The sequence below is a fragment of the Salmo salar genome, chromosome 28 (assembly GCF_965601325.2).
Source record: "Salmo salar chromosome 28, fSalSal1, whole genome shotgun sequence".
Classification (NCBI taxonomy): Eukaryota; Metazoa; Chordata; class Actinopteri; order Salmoniformes; family Salmonidae; genus Salmo; species Salmo salar.
The window spans coordinates 21618934-21639286 of record NC_138318.1 but is presented as its reverse complement, the minus strand read 5'-3'; the positions used below and the strand labels follow the sequence as shown (position 1 = coordinate 21639286).

General features: G+C 45.3%; 1 protein-coding gene across 5 annotated transcripts in view; it reads left to right on the top strand.

The window, feature by feature from the left end:
• tanc2b (tetratricopeptide repeat, ankyrin repeat and coiled-coil containing 2b) overlaps nucleotides 1-20353 on the top strand; it is a 251693-nt gene that overhangs the window by 75905 nt on the left and 155435 nt on the right. For 4 of the 5 annotated variants that reach the window (XM_014179855.3, XM_014179853.3, XM_014179852.3 and 1 more), the window contains one exon: nucleotides 4671-4779. In XM_014179855.3, coding sequence (XP_014035330.1) covers nucleotides 4713-4779 — 67 coding nt within the window. In that variant the 5' untranslated portion in view covers nucleotides 4671-4712. Of the gene's footprint in view, nucleotides 1-4670; nucleotides 4780-17893; nucleotides 18162-20353 lie in introns of those variants that run through there. The other variant, XM_014179856.3, reaches the window with a different exon arrangement.

The following is a 20353-nucleotide window of genomic DNA, read 5'->3' as shown; positions in this document are numbered from 1 at the left end:
CAAAGCACAGCTCCAAACTATGCAAGAACTATTTAGGGAAGAAGCAGTCAGCTGGTATTCTGTCTATAATGGAGTGGCCAGCACAGTTACCGGATCTTAACCCTATTGAGCTGTTGTGGGAGCAGCTTGACTGTATGGTACGTAAAAAGTGCCCATTAAGCCAATCCAATTTGTGGGAGGTGCTTCAGGAAGCATGGGGTGAAATCTCTTCAGATTACCTCAACAAATTGACAATTAGAATGCCAAAGGTCTGCAAGGCTGTAATTGCTGCAAAAGGAGGATTCTTTGACGAAAGCAAAGTTTGAAGGACACAAATATTATTTCAATTAAAAATCATTATTTATAACCTTGTCAACGTCTTGACTATATTTCCTATTCATTTTGCAACTCATTTCATTTATGTTTTCATGGAAAACAAGGATATTTCTAAGTGACCCTAAACTTTTGAACAGTAGTGTACATGTACATATTATGTAAATTACCTTGACTAACCGGTGCCCCAGCACATTGACTCTGTACCGGTACCCCCTGTATATAGTCTCGCTATTGTTATTTTACTGCTGCTCTTTAATTACTTGTTACTTTTATTTCTTATTCTTTTTCGTATTCTTTTCAACTGCATTGTTGGTTAGGGCTTGTAAGTAAGCATTTCACTGAAGGTCTACACTTGTTGTATTCGGCGCATGTGACTAATAACATTTGATTTGATTTAAGGCAAGCCTAAATAAGTTCAGGTGTAAAAGTGTGCTTAACAAGTCACCTAATAGTTGCATGGACTCACTCTGTGTGCAATTAAAGTGTTTAACATTATTTTTGAATGACGTTCTCATCTCTGTACCCCACACATACTGTACAATAATCTGTAAGGTCCGTCTGTCGAGCAGTGAATTTCAAACACCGAGGGCACCTATTGGTAGGTAAAAAGAAATCAGACATTGAATATCCCTTTGAGCATGGTGAAGTTATTAATTACACTTTGGATGGTTAATCAATACACCCAGTCACTACAAAGATAGAGGCGTCCTTTTTAACTCAGTTGCCGGAGAGGAAGGAAACCGATACAGAATAAAAATATTCTGGAATATGTATCCTGTTTGCAATAAGGCACTAAATGGTGGTGGCTGCATCATGTTATGGGTATGCTTGTTCTCGGCAAGGACTACAGTAGGGAGTTTTTTAGGATAAAAAGAAACGGAATAGAGCTTAGCACAGGCAAAATCCTAGAGGAAAACCTGGTTCAGTCTGCTTTCCAACAGACACGGAGAGACAAATTCACATTTCAGCAAGATAATAACTTAAAACACAAGGCCAAATATACACTGGAGTTGCTTACCAAGACTACATTGAATGTTCCTGAGGCCCTAGTTACATTAAATCAGCTTACTAATCTATGGCAAGATGTGAAAATGGCTGTCAAGCAATGATCAACAACCAACTTGACAGAGCCTGAAGGATTTTAGAGACTGACCCAGAAATATTCACAGCTGTAATTGCTCACAAAGATGATTCTAATACTCAGGGGTGTGAATACTTATGTACATTAGATTTCTGTATTTCATTTTCAATAAATTTGCTAACACTTATAAAAACATGTTTTCACTTTGTCATTATGGGCTATTGTGTGTAGATAGGTAAAAAAAAATAAAAAATTAATCCATTATGAATTCAGGCTGTAGCACAACAAAATGTGGAATAAGTCAAGTGGTATGAATACTTTCTGAAGGCACTGTATATCGTAGAAAATATTTTGTACAAGCACACTCAGGAATATTATCTGGTTTCATCTGAATATGCTCTTTAACCACATCTCTCCGCCTCAACCTTACAGGATGTTTAATGTTATTGTCGTGGCTGGTGTTTCAGACACCAGCAGTTCTAATGACTGTGGTGATTAAAGAGGAGTGTTGGTTTTAAATGAGTTGTTTTTATAGCAGAAATGTCACTGAGTCTAGTCTAGCCGTGGGTGATTTAGAGAGAAGAGAGAGAACACTACATCTAATCACACAGTCAGGTATGATGAGGCCATTAAAGTAGCTTGAAGTTTTCTTGGGGAGAACATAATTCAACTTTAAAAAGGTATATTTACTGAATTGGCCTTATCAGCCTGGAAGGCTATACAGTGAGGCAGCGGTGGTCTCGCCAGTCCACTTTAATACAGCTTCTTAACCTCAGTCGGAGAGTTAACTTGTTATGTCTGCACTGCTGTTTCAATGTTTAGCTAGCATTATTTTACGGAATGATTGATGGGAGAGATCAGTCAGCTCTGGTGAATTACTAACAGAGTTCAGTCAAGCGATCATCAGTCATCTCACAAATCAAATGCCCCACCCAAATATCCAACCAAAGAAACATCACACCGAAATGACCTCAAATATACCTCAAGATATACAAGATATCATCACATTAACTTACTAACTGATCACATCTGAATATCAGATCCTAATGGTAACATTTTATCATCAGTTGTCAACCTCTAGTCGTCACAGAGTCCATTCCAGTCAGACCAAACCTAATAATTTATTTAGGCTACACACCAGCCGAGCCGTGCTGTCTGGGTTAGACTATACATGCTAAATAAGGTGGGGGTTTAGGAATATGAATGGTTCAAAAATACTGGATTACATGTAGACAGATGTCAGTGATCTGCAATGAAAATGGAAAATAAAGTACAGTATATCTTGTCTTATTTTGGAAGAGAAGTATTTGAGGATTAGAAGAATATTCGTAGTTAGAAAAGATGAGTGGGGTATACATGTGCACAGGGCATTTATTTGAGAATAAAATCACTAGCGCTCTACACTGTTAACTGTATACCAAGGTAAACCATCGTGGTTATAACATTGTGAAGGTTTCACTAGCACTGGCCTTGGTCTGAGCTGGTATGTGCTTCTTGCTAGGGCATTTACATGTACTGCTATTGACTGTTAGAAGGTACAGCACTCAGTCACAGTTGCTCTAGGGATGCATCTCAATGGCATCCTAATTCCTACATAGTGTTCTACTTATGACCATGGCCCATAAGCAATAGGTGACTCTTTGGGAAACAGACTAGATGTTGGATAACATGAGAAATGGTACAATGATACAGAAAAAAGGACAGCTTACTTTACTCGAAAACCAAATGCTTTCCTAGAAAACCAAAGCCACAGAGGAGTCCCAAACCCTGACACCACTACTTTCTTCAGAAGTATCTTCTTAAATTGTGCCATGCAATATAAGTGGTGTTTAGGTGCTCTTTACCAGAATGTTCCTGGAAGTAGAGGGAGGCCCCAGTGCCTAGAGGGTTTAGGAGAGGGAGAATTACGTGGGGTAGTTGAGAGCTTTTCATGTTCCTCTCCTTTGATTATGTTTTTGTATGGATCCAGAGAGGTGGTTCAGTTCTCTCTCTTTGTATCTCTCTCTCTCTGTCCCCCTCACTCTATCCTCGCTGTCTTTCACTCCCTCCTCGCTGTCGCATTCAATTCAAGGGCTTTATTGGCATGGGAAACATATGTTAATTAAAATTGCCAAAGCAAGTGAAGTATATAATAAACAAAAGTGAACTAAACAAAAACTTACAGTAAACATTACACTCACAGAAGTTCTGTCTCTCTCTCTCTCTCTCTCTCTCTCTCTCTCTCTCTCTCTCATTCTCTCTCTCTCTCTCTCTCTCTCTCTCTACTCAGAGCCTGTCTATGAGGCTGTAAGCTGCTGAGTCATCTTGGGTTGAACAGAGAACATCTGCACTCTCACTCATTCTACTGTGTACCCAGGGCTCAGCTCAGTGTACAGGGAGGGAGATGAGGAGGGATGGAGAGGAAGACAATGTTGAGGGTGTGATGGAAAGCTAGATTAGGGATGGAGTGGGAGACGGGGGGGGGGGGGGGGTTGGTGGAGAGAAGGATGGAGAGAGACTGGGGATAGGGATGGAGAAAGACACAGGGTGGGAGAGAGGGATGGCGATACCTGGAGAGAGGGGGAGAGGGATGGAGAGATGAGGGGGGAGAGCTAGATAGATGAGAGAGAGAGTTTGATCTTATCACCAGCTATTCTGTGTATTGCTGATCTACTGTCCTCCACCTGCTGTTGCAGTATATCCTCAGTGTGAGCTATCTGCCTACATACTATACAGTTGAGGCGTACTGCAGCACAGCTTGCGGGGTGCCGCAGAATTCTATGACACGTTATTTAAGTGTCAGCCATTGTTGCCAGAATGATGCAATTTACCACAATCTGCCACCATCTACCACAAACAGTCGCGGCATAAGCTCAAAACTTTTAAAGGAAGAACCACTGTACACTCTCCCACTCCTAACCCTGGCCCCTGGCCTCCAAGTTCAACATAACCTGCCACATCATCATCAGCCATTCAGGTGGCTAGACACCTGTAACTTCAGACTCTTTTTTTCTCACACAGATAGACATACAGACAGCTGACTTGGCAATCACTTGGCAGTGTAGTGTACAGAGTACCATTTCTGTATTCACAGAAGATGACTCGTTATAGCTAGAAGATGGGGGAAGGAACAGAAGACCTTAGCTTCCTGTTTATAGCTCTCAGAACCAAGGACAGCAGTACAGGGACTTGAGGGGATTGTGACTTCTTGTAAGACGTCTATTGTCCCTAACATCTTTTGGAGAAATCTTCATGATATGCCTCTTTTCTCGTTTCTGTCTTTTTTTCCCTTTAGATTTCTGTGTGGTAACCGTGGCGATCTGCTACTGCTGTAGCCATGTTTAGGAACAGCTTGAAGATGCTGCTGACGGGCGGCAAGGCCAACCGCAAGAAACGCAACAGTGGTGAGTCTGACCCCTAACCTCTGACCTCTGTCTGATCTCAGCAAACAATGATTCACAACACCCCTATCACAAGAACAGTGGCTGTTTATGGAAGGTTGTTGGGATCGTACCACGTCAGCGCTAATAGCCTTCCATTGGTGTTCAGTAAGTAGTGCTCAAAATAGTCACGTGACATCAGGCACATCTATAGGTACACCTTGTTGAACATAATGAGAGGCTTCGCAGAAACCCATTGAGATTACAGATTTAATTCGTTTTGTAGAGTTGATTCTTGGCTGATGACACTTCCAACACAAGGCATATTATCCTAAACCCTCATGCTTAACAGCCACACAGTGCTCTTTGTTCCTATAGTACACTTCAGCTCACTCTATGCACTCATTTATGTCACTCAACTCTTAATGCTCTCATTCAGAAGGAGAGAAAACGTTGATGTGGCTGTTCAGCCAAAGCCAAGAGCAACACTTTCTGAACGCTTCAGCTACTCTGCTCTGCAGCTGCATAGATGGGAGATGTGCAGTAGATCTTATTTGAATGTAATAAGTTTGGGGTTTATGTCCAGGCAGTGTAACAGCCGCCCTCAACAGTTCCCCTAGGCATGCAGGGTTACATCCCAAATGGTATCCTATTCCCCGTTTAGCGCCCTACCCATAGCGCTCTGGTCAAAAGTAGTGCACTGGAATATGTTGCCATTTGGGATGCAGCCAGGGTCTTCATTACAGAGGAGAAATGTGCCGGCTAAGGGATTTTGCTAGGCCCGCCACTCCACGATTTTCTGCGTATAAATGAATCTTGTCATGCCCTGCATGTGAATAACAGCTGAAATGTTGAACAGAAAGGCTGGGATATCTTGTGTCACACATTGTCAGTCACACCCACCCTATTGACTAGATCAAATGACAAACGTAACGCTCTGGAGTGTTCCAGCACCCTTTGCTGCTTTAACTTGGAATACTCAATCACACCAAATAGCCCAAACATTGTTATCAGACAGATGCTTTTTTACTCTGTGTATATGAGGATGTGTTAAGGGCCATCTCGCTTCACATCACTGATGTAATCCTACTTTGTGGTCATAACGTTACACACCCACTAAGAAGGTTTGAGTGGTGTGCATGTAAACTTTTTTTGTTTACACCAATCAACAAGTACATGTTATATTATATGGAGAGTATGGAGTGCCTCATACAGTGGGAGTCCAAAATGGCACCCTATTCCATATATTCTCTATGGGCTTTGTTCAAAGTTAATGCACTATAATGGGAATAGGGTGTCATTTGGGATGTAGATGGAGTCTCCAGCACTGCAGTATGGAGTGCCTCATACAGTGTGTTGTGAAGCTGGGAGTCACCATTAGCTAACCCTCTCCTGTAGTCTCCAGGAATGTGATGTGAGTCAGTTATCTTTCTTTCTTTCTTTCTCTCTACCTCTCTCTCACTGCATAAAGAGATGACTATGTCCTTCAATTGCATCTCAGTCAGATGGTGTTTGTAAGAGTTTTGCTGCTGTCACTTCACAGGGAGTCCACTTACTGCCTCACACACACACACACACACACACACACACACACACACACACACACACACACACACACACACACACACACACACACACACACACACACACACACACACACACACACACACACACACACACACAGAGAGAAAGACACACACACACACACACACACACACACAGAGAAAGACACACACACACACACACACACACACACACACACACACACACACAGAGAAAGACACACACACACCACACACACACACACACACACACACACACAGGGAAAGACACACACACACACACACAGAAAGACACACACACACACACAGAGAGAAAGACACACACACACACAGAGAAAGACACACACACACAGAAAGACACACACACACACACACACACACACACACACACACACACACACACACACACACACACACACACACACACACACACACACACACACACACACACACACACACACACAGAGACACAGAGAAGGGAAGTCCTGCTGCTCTCCCAGCCTCCCAAGGACAGCCCAAGGTGTTTCATAGCAGACTACAACAGATGGGGTGCTGTAAAGCTCTATTCTATGTGGTGACAACACAACTCCTGCTCTGAGAGAATGTAGTGTTCTTGCTTTTCAAATATGGCTGAAATATTTCCACTCATCCTTGAGGCCAGCATAAGATTTTAAGGTCCATCTTTACATTCCATTGCAGTGCTGTGATATGAATCCAACAACATACCAAGCCGCACACCACACATGCACCAGTAAACCAATCAGCTGTGTGACTGTCTTGAGATAGCACGTCATAATAACCCTATTCTGTATGCCAGTCATGTTAACTGCACTGTTGCTGCCTGTAATCCCTTTGCAATTAGCCAATTTCACTCAGCTCTGCTCTCCAACCACAGTCGTTCTGCTGTGTGTGTGTCTGTGTGTGTGTGTGTCTCTATCTCTGTGTGTCTGTCTGTGTGTGTCAGGAGCTCTTTCCATAATGAGGGAAAACAACACAGTTAGTCTGCCTGTCAAATACACACAATACACAGTGCAAACCTTATGCTACTCAGTCAGTCAGTCAGTCACTCAGTCAGTCACTCAGTCAGTCAATAATGTAAATGTTATTCTATCAAATCACATAGACAAACTACACTTGATTTTAATTGAAATATCAACAAGAGTCTGAGAATAGCATACCGTGTATGATATTTCACAGTGTTATTACTGAGTAGACTGCAGTTGAGGACGTCAATAATCGTTGTCATCATGTCTATCAGTACAACATCAGTATTGCAGCTGACAGATTTCCTGCTCTTCTATCTACACAATACACAAGATTGTCTATTTCACTGAACACAAGTAGTCTCATTAGATCTCAGTAAAAGGCAAGTGTTACTAGCATCACTTGATGCAGTGTCATCTTCAGACATCAGATAGGCTTTGAATAACCTCTTTGTTTAGATGATGATATGGATATTGAGAGGCGTCTGACTAGGATACTGGCATACGATTAACAAAAGATCATAGTTTAAGACTCCTACATCCCCAATAACATACTCAATAACATACTATGTAGAAGGATGAAGTAATGTATTGGGCATGCATTCTAGCTGGTGTGCGAGTGGGGATATGGGAACGTAGCCCAAGATTGGAGGGTCCATCCCTGCTGCTGGCATCTGAGACATGGGCCTGAGCTGACTGGCACCCAGTGTGAGAGGGGTGAAGAGTGGGAGAGGGATGGATAGAGAGAGATATGGAGCCCAGAGAGAGAGGGATGGAGGGGAGAGATGGAGAAAGGGAGCTCAGGTTGAGATGGTGAGAGGTCACGAGGGATAGATGGAAAGGGATTGACGGCGAGTGACTAAGAGGATTGGATAGATATCACAGTATTATGGAAATGTCTTAATCTTGCGCTACGATTGGCTAGCTGGAAATGTTGCCTTAATACTTCTGTCTCTCCAATACTCTCAGATCTATAGGAGTGGCTAGGGAATAAGGGTTAGACCTATAGAGACTAAGAGTAGGTCCATTTGGAATGTGCAGTGACAACTCTGCAGCTTTGAGACCAAAATGGAGTTCAGTTCTAGAATACAGCAAATGACAAACTATTCCCTTTATAGTGCACTGCTTTTGGCCAGGGACCATGGTCAAAAGTAGTACCCTTTAGGGTGTCATTTGGGACTCAGTCATACCCTCCAGCAGGCTACGCTAGCCTTCTGCTCTGTCTATGCTGTATTATTGATGGAGGCCCTTATTAATGAACACTCAGACATGCCTTCAGTCTGTGGGCGGGCCACTTGAATTAATTAAAAAGATTGGCTGCTCCTGATTGGCTTGTCCTACTCCATACACTGTGTGTCCAAAATGGCACCCTATTCCCTATATAGTAGACTATTTTTTACCAGAGCTCTATGAGCCCTGGTCAAAAGTAGTGCGCTATAAAGGGAATTGGGTGCCATTTGGGAAGTGCTCACAATAATGTCCCCTTCCTGTATTAACAAAGTCATACAAATGAATGGTGGAATTAAAGTAGAGTCACCACAGAGACCTTGGTGATGTTGGATACAGTGAGAGGATACAAGAGGATCAGCCACACCACACGTAGGGTTATCAGGTTTATCCTTAAAACCCCATTAAATCCTCTGTTTTCTAGATTAGCTTTGAAATATGTTTTATCCTCTAATGAAGGATAATACTGTCACAGGTGTCGAAATGAGTAGACCAAGGTGCAGCGTGGAATATGTTCATCTTGTCGTTTAATGCAAAAATGAACACTTAACAAATGAAACAAAAATGACAGCCGACAGTTCCGTCAGGTACTTACAACTAAACAGAAAACAACTACCCACAAAACCCAAAGGAAAAACAGGCTGCCTAAGTATGGTTCCCAATCAGAGACAACGATAGACAGCTGCCTCTGGTTAGGAACCATACTCGGCTCAACACAAAGAAATACAAAAACTTAGAATGCCCACCCCACACCCTGACCTAACCACATAGAGAAACAAACCCTCTCTCTCATGTCAGGGCGTGACAGTACCCCCCGCCCCCAAAGGTGCTGACTCCCGGCCGCAAAACTTGAACCTATAGGGGAGGGTCCGGGTGGGCATCTATACTTGGTGGCGGCTGTGGTTCGGGGCGTAGCCCCCACACCGCCCGCTGATCCCCCCGCTTCTGTGTCGCCGGAGGAACCTGACCGTGGACCAGCGCTGGAGGCTCTGAACAGCTGACCGCCTCTGAAGACTCTGGGCTGCAGACCGCCGTTGAAGACTCGGGGCTGCAGACCGCCGTTGAAGACTCGGGGCTGCAGACCGCCGTTGAAGACTCGGGGCTGCAGACCGCCGTTGAAGACTCGGGGCTGGAGAGCGTCGCTGGGGGTCCCGGACTGGAGAGCGTCGCTGGGGGCCCCGGACTGGAGAGCGTCGCTGGGGGCCCCGGACTGGAGAGCGTCGCTGGGGGCCCCGGGCTGGAGAGCGTCGCTGGGGGCTCCGGGCTGAGGAGCGTCGCTGGGGGCTCCGGGCTGAGGAGCGTCGCTGTAGGCTTACTGGAGGTCTGGCACTTGGGGCTGGCACAACCCGTCCTGGCTCGATGTTGACTTTAGCCCGGCAAGGGCGGAGCGCTGGTACAGGACGAACTGGGCTGTGCTGGTGAATGAGGGGTACCGTGCGTAGAGCAGGCGCAGGATAACCTGGGCCGAAGAGACGCACTGGAGGCCAGATACGTTGAGCCGGTGCACTTCTCCCTGGCTGCCGGCCAACTCTAGCTCGGCAACCGTGAGGAGCTTGCACCGAGCGCACAGGGCTGTGAGTCCGCACTGGCGACACAGTGCGTATCACCGCATAACACGGTGATTGCTCGGTCACTCGCTCCCCACGGTAAGCACGGGGAGATGGCTCAGGTCTTAAACCCGCCTTAGCCAATCTCCCCGTGTGCCCCCCCCCAAAATATTTTTGCCGCTGCCTCTCGGGCTTCCGTTGTTGCTTTCTTGCCTGTTCCTCCCAGTATCGCCGTTCCGATTTCGCTGCCTCGATCTCCCATTGCGGACGGCGATACTCCCCAGGCCTTGTCCAGGGTCCTGCCCCATCCAGGATCTCCTCCCAGGTCCAGTCATCCTGCCCATGCTGCTTGGTCTTCTTGTGGTGGGTAGTTCTGTCACAGGTGTCGAAATGAGTAGACCAAGGTGCAGCGTGAAATATGTTCATCTTGTCGTTTAATGCAAAAATGAACACTTTACAAATGAAACAAAAATGACAGCCGACAGTTCCGTCAGGTACTTACAACTAAACGGAAAACAACTACCCACAAAACCCAAAGGAAAAACAGGCTGCCAAAGTATGGTTCCCAATCAGAGACAACAATAGACAGCTGCCTCTGGTTAGGAACCATACTCGGCCCAACACAAAGAAATACAAAAACATAGAATGCCCACCCCACACCCTGACCTAACCACATAGAGAAACAAACCCTCTCTCTCATGTCAGGGCGTGACAAATACATTAAGCAGGGCTCACTTGAAAAAGAGACCTGGTTCTCAATGTGACTTCCCTGGGTAAATAAAGGTGAAATAACATGAAGACGTTCTCTGTGCAGCATAAAGACAATAAGACAATTGGTTGAATCATACACAGTGCTGTTGTGCGCTTCTCCAATTGCAGTGTTGTTGTAAAGTCCAGAAACAGCCCTATGACACAAGGAGCATTGTGTTCCACTCCCTAGCTGATCCTATGATTTTGGTTTGAAAAGACCCAGCAGCATTAGATAATCAGTCTTTCAAACACTGGCCTCTCCATGAACACTTATATTATTGTTAGTAAGCAGATCTTGTATAAAGAATATTCAGTGTCCAAATGGCAAACTATTCCCTTTATAGTGCACTGCTTTTGGCCAATGCTCATGGTCAAAAGTAGTACACTTTAAACAGAATAGGGTGTCATTTGGGACTCAGACATGCCCTACAGTAGTTCTCCTATCATGTTTCTTTCATCTAATGGCCATAAACATGTACATTAAACTGGTATGTAAACAGCATCTGTACTCTGTAGCTAATTAATTAGAAACTATGGCTTGTATCCCAAATGGCATATAGGGTTCCATTTGGGATGCAGACAGTATCTGTAGCCAGTGTCTGTAGCCAGTGAAGGGGAAACTAAGTAATGAGTCAATATGGTGCAGCACAGCTGTGGAAAGGGAAACACTGACATTTGTAACTAAGGACGACAGCAATGCCTTGTCTGTCTAATGTACTGGATCTTCTCCTACAGTAGGTTGGGCTAAAGCATGTTGTTAAGGTTTATTTCAGTCCCAAATCATCCTATCCCCCATGGAGTACACTACTTTTGAACAGGCCTAGTGCACTATTTAGGGAATAGGGGTGTGAATGTTTAAACAAAGATGGGATCCTTAACGTTAAGAAAAATGGATTTTTATGCTATATTTTTTCTTTGTTTTAACAAAAAAACAAAACCATTTTTTTTAAATGCCAGTTTAAATGTTAAGAACATTTGTCCATTTGTCACATCCCTAATAGGGTGCCATTTGAGGGGCAACCTTTGTCTGCTGTTGACATTTCATCTGCATTCAGTAGTGTGAGGGGGCTGTATAGACAGAGGCAGTGAACTGCTACAGCCCTACCTAACTGAAGCTAGTCTTGTTGTTGGTCCAGGATGCACAGGGTTGTTCTGCTGTCATCAGATGAGAGAAGGAGATTAGCCATGTTTACAATGCCTTATGTCGTAGACCACTAGTTTTTGTACTTTTTTTTTTAAAGCTCTTCTCAGTATCACAATATTAACAACACAATTATTTATTATCTTCTAAAGCTAGAGTTCTATTTTGGTTTAAGTACAGCATCCACCATCAATATGCTATTGTGTGGGTGGCCCACAGGTGTAATCTAGCACTCTTGAGAGAGCAGTCAGTGACAGCAGGGTGGACTCCACCACGTAACCTCCTCATTGGTCGCCGATGACCTCATCACTGGGCACCCAAGGTGATAAAGCACAGGTGACGCTGCTGCCCTCCGAAGGTATAAAACAATCGACCCCATCTCTCTCGGTGGAAACATGCGCTTAGTGATGCCCTTATCACTAGGCACCTGTAACCTCACCTGGCCTCATCACCGGGCAATCATGTCAACAAAGCGGCTGGAAACAGAATGGCGGCTGGAAACAGAATGTCCTCTGAAGGTCAGAAACGTCAGAGGAGAGGGTGGCGAGATACAGTACCTTTGGAAAGTATTCAGACCCCTTGACTTTTTCCACATTTTGTTACGTTACAGCCTTATTCTAAAATTGCTGAGAATTGTTTAATTTAATCCATCTACACACAGTACAGAAATGCCTTATTAACATAAGTATTGGTGGAATTTACAATGTTGTTTGTGCTCCGCTGGTTGCTCTTTTCTCATGGCAACGGGCAACACATCTTGCTGTTGTGATTGCACATTATGGTTTTTCGCCTAACAGACATGGGAGTTTATCAAGGTTGAATTTGTTTTCAGATTCTTTGAGGATCTATGTGATCTGTGGGAAATGCATGTCTCTAATGAGGTCATACATTTGTCAGGATGTTAGGAAGTGCAGCTCTGTCACAGTGGTCAGGTATTCTGCTATTGTGTACTCTCTGTTGGGTCTAATTGTGTTGCTGTCCTGGGGCTCTGTGGGGTCTGTTTGTGAGCGGTGAGCGGTGTCCCCGTACTAGCTGTCAGAGGGGCCCCTTTCCAGGTTAATCTCTTTGTAGATATTTCTGTATTTCATTTTCAATAATAAATTAGCAAAAATATCTAAACATGTTTTCACTTTGTCATCATTAGGGGGTATTGTGTGTAGATGTGTGAAAGTAAAAAATATTGAATCCATTTTGAATTCGGGCTGTAACAACAAAATGTGCAATAAGCCAAGGTGTATGAATACTTTCTGAAGGTACTCTACCTCTGTTGCCCTGGCCAGCTCACCATGTGCCATCATTTAGTGACCTACTTTGAGTCAGCCATTGTTGTCTGGAATGTATCCACCCCTGTCCCCTCCACCACCTCTTTGGCGCCCCTTCACCTCTCCACCCCTCAACCCCCTTCTATGCCCCCACAACTGTCATATCCACCACCAAAACCCCTTCTGTTTGTCCCCATCAGTCAAAATGGGTCTGTTGCTTCCCACCAGTCATAATGTTACTCCCCTCCAGTCACATTGGGTCTGTTGCTCCCCACCAGCCATAATGGGTCTGTTGCTCCCCACCAGCCATAATGGGTCTGTTGCTCCCCACCAGTCATAATGTGTCTGTTGCTCCCCACCAGTCATAATGTTGCCCCCCACCAGTCATAATGGGTCTGTTGCTCCCCACCAGTCATAATGTTGCTCCCCACCAGTCATAATGTTGCCCCCCACCAGTCATAATGGGTCTGTTGCTACCCACCTGTCATAATGTGTCTGTTGCTCCCCACCAGTCATAATGTGTCTGTTGCTCCCCACCAGTCATAATGTGTCTGTTGCTCCCCACCAGTCATAATGTGTCTGTTGCTCCCCACCAGTCATAATGTGTCTGTTGCTCCCCACCAGTCATAATGGGTCTGTTGCTCCCCACCAGCCATAATGTTGCTCCCCACCAGTCATAATGTGTCTGTTGCTCCCCACCAGTCATAATGTTGCTCCCCACCAGTCATAATGGGTCTGTTGCTCCCCACCAGTCATAATGTTGCTCCCCACCAGTCATAATGTTGCCCCCCACCAGTCATAATGGGTCTGTTGCTACCCACCTGTCATAATGTGTCTGTTGCTCCCCACCAGTCATAATGTGTCTGTTGCTCCCCACCAGTCATAATGTGTCTGTTGCTCCCCACCAGTCATAATGTGTCTGTTGCTCCCCACCAGTCATAATGGGTCTGTTGCTCCCCACCAGCCATAATGTTGCTCCCCACCAGTCATAATGTGTCTGTTGCTCCCCACCAGTCATAATGTTGCTCCCCACCAGTCATAATGGGTCTGTTGCTCCCCGCCAGTCATAATGTTGCTCCCCACCAGTCATAATGTTGCTCCCCGCCAGTCATAATGTTGCTCCCCGCCAGTCATAATGTTGCTCCCCACCAGTCATAATGTTGCTCCCCACCAGTCATAATGGGTCTTTTACTCCCCACCAGCCATAATGGGTCTGTTGCTCCCCACCAGCCATAATGTTGCTCCCCACCAGTCATAATGGGTCTGTTGCTCCTCACCAGCCATAATGTTGCTCCCCACCAGTCATAATGGGTATGTTGCCCCCCACCAGTCATAATGTTGCCCCCCACCAGTCATAATGGGTCTGTTACTCCCCACCAGTCCCAATGTTGCTCCCCACCAGTCATAATGTTGCTCCCCACCAGTCATAATGTTTCTCCCCACCAGCCATAATGGGTCTGTTGCTCCCCACCAGCCATAATGGGTCTGTTGCTCCCCACCAGCCATAATGTTGCTCCCCACCAGTCATAATGGGTCTGTTGCTCCTCACCAGCCATAATGTTGCTCCCCACCAGTCATAATGGGTATGCTGCCCCCCACCAGTCATAATGGGTCTGTTGCCCCCCACCAGTCATAATGGGTCTGTTGCTCCCCACCAGTCCCAATGTGTCTGTTGCTCCCCACCAGTCATAATGTTGCCCCCCACCAGTCATAATGTTGCCCCCCACCAGTCATAATGGGTCTGTTGCTCTCCACCAGTCATAATGTGTCTGTTGCTCCCCACCAGTCATAATGTTGCCCCCCACCAGTCATAATGGGTCTGTTGCTCCCCACCAGTCATAATGTTGCTCCCCGCCAGTTATAATGTTGCTCCCCGCCAGTCATAATGTTGCTCCCCGCCAGTCATAATGTTGCTCCCCACCAGTCAAAATGTTGCCTCCCAGCCAGTCATAATGTTGCTCCCCACCAGTCATAATGGGTCTGTTGCTCCCCACCAGCCATAATGGGTCTGTTGCTCCCCACCAGTCATAATGGGTCTGTTGCTCCCCACCAGTCATAATGGGTATGTTGCTCCCCACCAGTCAAAATATTGCCTCCCCACCAGTCATAATGGGTCTGTTGCTCCCACCAGCCATATGGGTCATTATGGGTCTGTTGCCCCCCACCAGTCATAGGGCTGTTGCTCCCCACCAGTCATAATGGGTCTGTTGCTCCCCACCAGTCATAATCGGTATGTTGCTTTCCACCAGCCATAATGTTGCTCCCCACCAGTCATAATGGGTCTGTTTCTCCCCACCAGCCATAATGGGTATTTTGCTCCCCACCAGCCATAATGTTGCTCCCCACCAGTCATGTTGCCCCCCACCAGTCATAATGTTGCCCCCCACCAGTCATAATGTTGCTCCCCTCCAGTAATAATGGGTCTGTTGCTCCCCACCTGTCATAATGGGTATGTTGCTCCCCACCAGTCAAAATATTGCCTCCCACCAGTCATAATAGGTCTGTTGCTCCCCACCAGTCATTATGGGTCTGTTGCTCCCCACCAGTCATAATGGGTATGTTGCTCCCCACCAGTCAAAATATTGCCTCCCACCAGTCATAATAGGTATTTTGCTCCCCACCAGTCATTATGGGTCTGTTGCTCCCCACCAGTCATTATGGGTCTGTTGCTCCCCACCAGTCATAATGGGTCTGTTGCTCCCCACCAGTCATAATCGGTATGTTGCTTTCCACCAGCCATAATGTTGCTCCCCACCAGTCATAATGGGTCTGTTTCTCCCCACCAGCCATAATGGGTATTTTGCTCCCCACCAGCCATAATGTTGCTCCCCACCAGTCATGTTGCCCCCCACCAGTCATAATGTTGCCCCCCACCAGTCATAATGTTGCTCCCCACCAGTCATAATGTTGCTCCCCACCAGTCATAATGTTGCCCCCCACCAGTCATAATGTTGCTCCCCACCAGTCATAATGTTGCCCCCCACCAGTCATAATGTTGCTCCCCACAAGTCATAATGGGTCTGTTGCTCCCCACCAGTCATAATGGGTCTGTTGCTCCCCACCAGCCATAATGGGTCTGTTGCTCTCCACCTATAATGTTATTTTTCATGTTCCTTCAAGTTTCATGGTCCTTCGAGACCGATAGGAAACACTCATCGTGGTAACAAAGATGGACTATAACAAAGGGTCTGTTCAGTTGTCCGAATGGAACGTTCTCGTTCCTGCAGTACAGTGGGCAGTCAGTGCGTGGGTAAAACAGCTCTGGTCTAACCTCTTCCTATGCTCTCTCCTCTTCTCTCTATCACTCCAGAAGAACATCTATCTCCTCCCCTCTTTACTCCCCTCCTCTCTTCTCTCTCTATCACTCCAGAACAACAAACAAAACAATGCCATCTCTCCTCCCCTCTTGTCATCTCTCCCTCTCTCTCTCCAGTGTCTCTACCAAATGCACAGTGGAAATGTGAAACCTATTATTGTGTTGGCAGTTAGCGTGTCACCTCGTGTTGCATTCTGCGTTGTGTTCTGCCCTTATTTCATGTGCCATGTTGACATATTGATTAGAGGCCTTCATAGCCTTCAGGTGTTCATAGCCTGATGTTTGAACGTGTGTGTGAAATGGAGCAGTCAGATAGTCACAGTAGCAGGAATAACTCATTCTGACAACACCTGAGCACTGATAAGACTGCTGCTGGTTTCAGAGTCCCAGAAATAGATCCTGATCCACCAACAGACCAATAATGATGACGTCTGGGTGATGATTGGTTGGTTGGTTTGTTATTTTATGAATTTCTTATTCTATTCAATATGCATGAGTTTATCCTCTTTTGAGATAAGTTCTGAAACCCACATAAAATACTGTGGCTCCTTCCTTTTTTTTTGTTTGTTTATATCTGAGTGCCCTAAGATAGAAAGTGCAATAAGAGAAGAGTAGCTAGGGAGGTCTCTCCCAGGAGAAAGTATACACCGTAGGAAAAACTAGCTGATTTGGTGCAGAGGGGTTGCTTGTTCATATGATGGGCAGACATTTTAGGACACTACACACATGTAGACCTATGCACAGGCACCTTTCTTTCAGAATAGTTGTGTTAATAATGAGAATGAATTACAGCACACATACTGTATATCGCTTGGTTGTCTTTGTCCATACATATTCAGCACCTTTCTTTCAGAATAGTTGTGTCAATAATGAGAATGAATTACAGCACACATACACATATCGCTTGGTTGTCTTTGTCCATACATATTCAGCACCTTTCTTTCAGAATAGTTGTGTCAATAATGAGAATGAATTACAGCACACATACACATATCGCTTGGTTGTCTTTGTATTTCTAAATGATTATTAATCTGTTATTTTTCAAAGAATTTACTAATAAAAATGTTGGATCTAGAATGAGGATCTGTTTAGCAAGGATATTGGTACCGAAAGGGTTAAGGAGGTCTGCCCTGACTCAGAGAGAAAGGAGGTCTGCCCTGACTCAGAGAGCTGGAGGCAGGATGAGAGGGAGTTATTGCTGCTAGCAGAGAGCAGAATGAGAAAGGGGGAGGAGGGAGAGAGTGCCTGTCTGCCGGTGAGTGTGTGTGTATATGCACGCGACGCGCCCCAATGTGTGTGTGTGTACATGTGCACAGCACGCCTCTCTCTGTGTGTGTGTGTGTGTGTGTGTGTGTGTGTGTGTGCTGACACCTGGTGCTTTCTTTCCTCGCTGCTTGCTCAAACTGAGGAGAGCTCTCGCCTTGTCTGGGCCACGCTTTACCTCTCCTGCTCTCTTTCCCTCTTTTCCCTACCTCTTTTTCACCCCTCTCTTTTTTCTACCCCTTCAGCATTCTTTCCTCCTCAGTCTCCCTCTCTCTTTCCTTTGTTTTGGATCTTCCTTACTATGGTGCAGGATTATTTAATTGCCTGGGAAGCCAAGACGTTGGGACTGACAAAGGTGAGCTGGATACAGGGAACTCTGAGAGTCTGGGTGGAGAATAGGGGAGGGAATGGACTGTTTTATTTATATTAATAGAAATGGTCTTTTCAGTAGCCTGTTTTTTGTCAGTGTTTTGGACCTGTTTAGCAGATGTCTGTTTCCCTCTGTTCTCTGTTGCTGTGGCTCTGTGGTTGTTCCTGTTGTGTCACCTTGGCCCAGGTATGGGGCCTTCACACCAATCAGGTTCTGAGTCACGCCAGTTCCCACCGCGTAGCAGTGTGTGTGAGGGGGGGTGGGGGGTCTCAGCTCTGTTCTTGTGTGTTTACTGATTTTCTTCATAATAACGCAGGTTGTACATGCATACTGAATGCTCATATCCCTCGTTGTTGATTGAGGGATCCTAACGTTATATTGTTGTGCTTCTATCTATGGGAGATGCATCATTGAGCAGCACCCATACTTCTCCCCCAGGATCTAGTGTTACCATGGCCATCTCTCACCCACTTTGACCATCTATGCTGTCTCTCTCAATCGCTCTCTCGCTCTTTCTTACACTATCTCACACCCTCTCTCTCTCTCCATCTCTCACCCACCCACTCAGCTCACCCTGGGATATTTCTGGAGAAGAAAAGAAGAAATATGAGAGGAGAGAGGGAAGAGAGGAAGATATAACAGGAGAGCAGGGAGCTAAATGTTCTAGCCTTTCGTGGGCTAATGAGGGTCCTCGCAACTCCATCTTTCTCCCCCCCCTCCCCGTCATCCCCCTCTGTCTATCCATCTACGCAGGTCCTATACCTTGTCTGTCAGCCACCTCCCTGTCTCCCCATCCCCCTCTCATCTCAAGTCTCCTCTCTCGCTCCCCAATCTTTCCTCATATTGCTGTCTCCTCCACACCCATCTTTCCAATCTGTATTCTCTTCTCGATTCTTTTCTCATCCTCCCTAGAGTCTACCTTCACGTCATGCACACCCCCCCCCACACACACACCACACCCTCCAGCTACAGATTGTGAAAGCCTGCCAGGTCTAGACAAGCATATACTTGTGAACTGAGCAATGTAAAATATTGTCCCTTTAAATGTTGATGCTGTGGGACTTTGCCCCCCACCGTCTCTCCCCCCACGTCTGCAGTCGCAGTAGCATCTTGTTGATTTTGCCAGTCGAGGAACTCTCTTTCATGTTACCTCTTGATGTGAATGGGCTCATTGGCTGTGGAGCGCTGTGAGGTTTAAATAGGAGGAAGTGCCCTTGCTGTGTGTGCAGGTATATTATTATTGAAAACTGAGGGTAGCAAAGTACATACTGTGTAAATAAGTAGCTGCCAGAATCCTGAATACATGGGCATCAGCATTGTTCTTTATTTCACCTTACCTTAAATAGGGTCACAGGAAACAGTGACACAGTTATTATGAAGTTATTTACATATTATTAACTCAATGAGCGTGTACATGTGTTTGTATGTGTGTGTATGCTATTACACTGTAACAGAACTGTAATTTATACAGTAATTTTGGCTATCTTCAGTGAAATAGTGTGAAAGCATTATACTACAGAATACTGTAAATTATGGTGCATTGTGGGAAAATGTTGTTGGTAGTGTCACGCCCTGACCATAGAGTTCCTTTTTATGTCTCTATTTTGGTTTGGTCAGGGCGTGAGTTGGGTTGGGCATTCTATGTTCCCTATTTATGTTTTGTATTTCTTTGGTTTTTGGCCTGGTATGGTTCTCAATCAGGGACAGCTGTCTATCGTTGTCTCTGATTGGGAGCCATACTTTGGTAGCCCTTTTTCCACCTGTCTTTTGTGGAAGTTGTCTTTGCGTTGCATATGTTTGCACGCATAGCTTTTTGTTCGTTGTATTGTTTATTGTTTTGCTGGTTCACGTTTAAAATAAAGTAAGATGAACCCAACTCACGCTGCGCCTTGGTCTACCTTTAACGACGGACGTTACAGGTAGGGAAATAATTGCTGTATTTGAAATGGTAATGTAATTCCACCCAACATAATACAGTACCATACAATATTTTTGGAGTGCCAAAAACCTTTTGACCACAAGTGGGTACATGGTATGGTAGCCAATTTATGATTTTGCCTACATTTGAAGTATGAGACATTTATTGAATTACTTCATGTTTCATTATTTGTTTCAGTTGTTTCATGATGTTTCGTGTTGTCTCATTGTTTGTTGTCTCATGCTTTTTTGTTATTGGA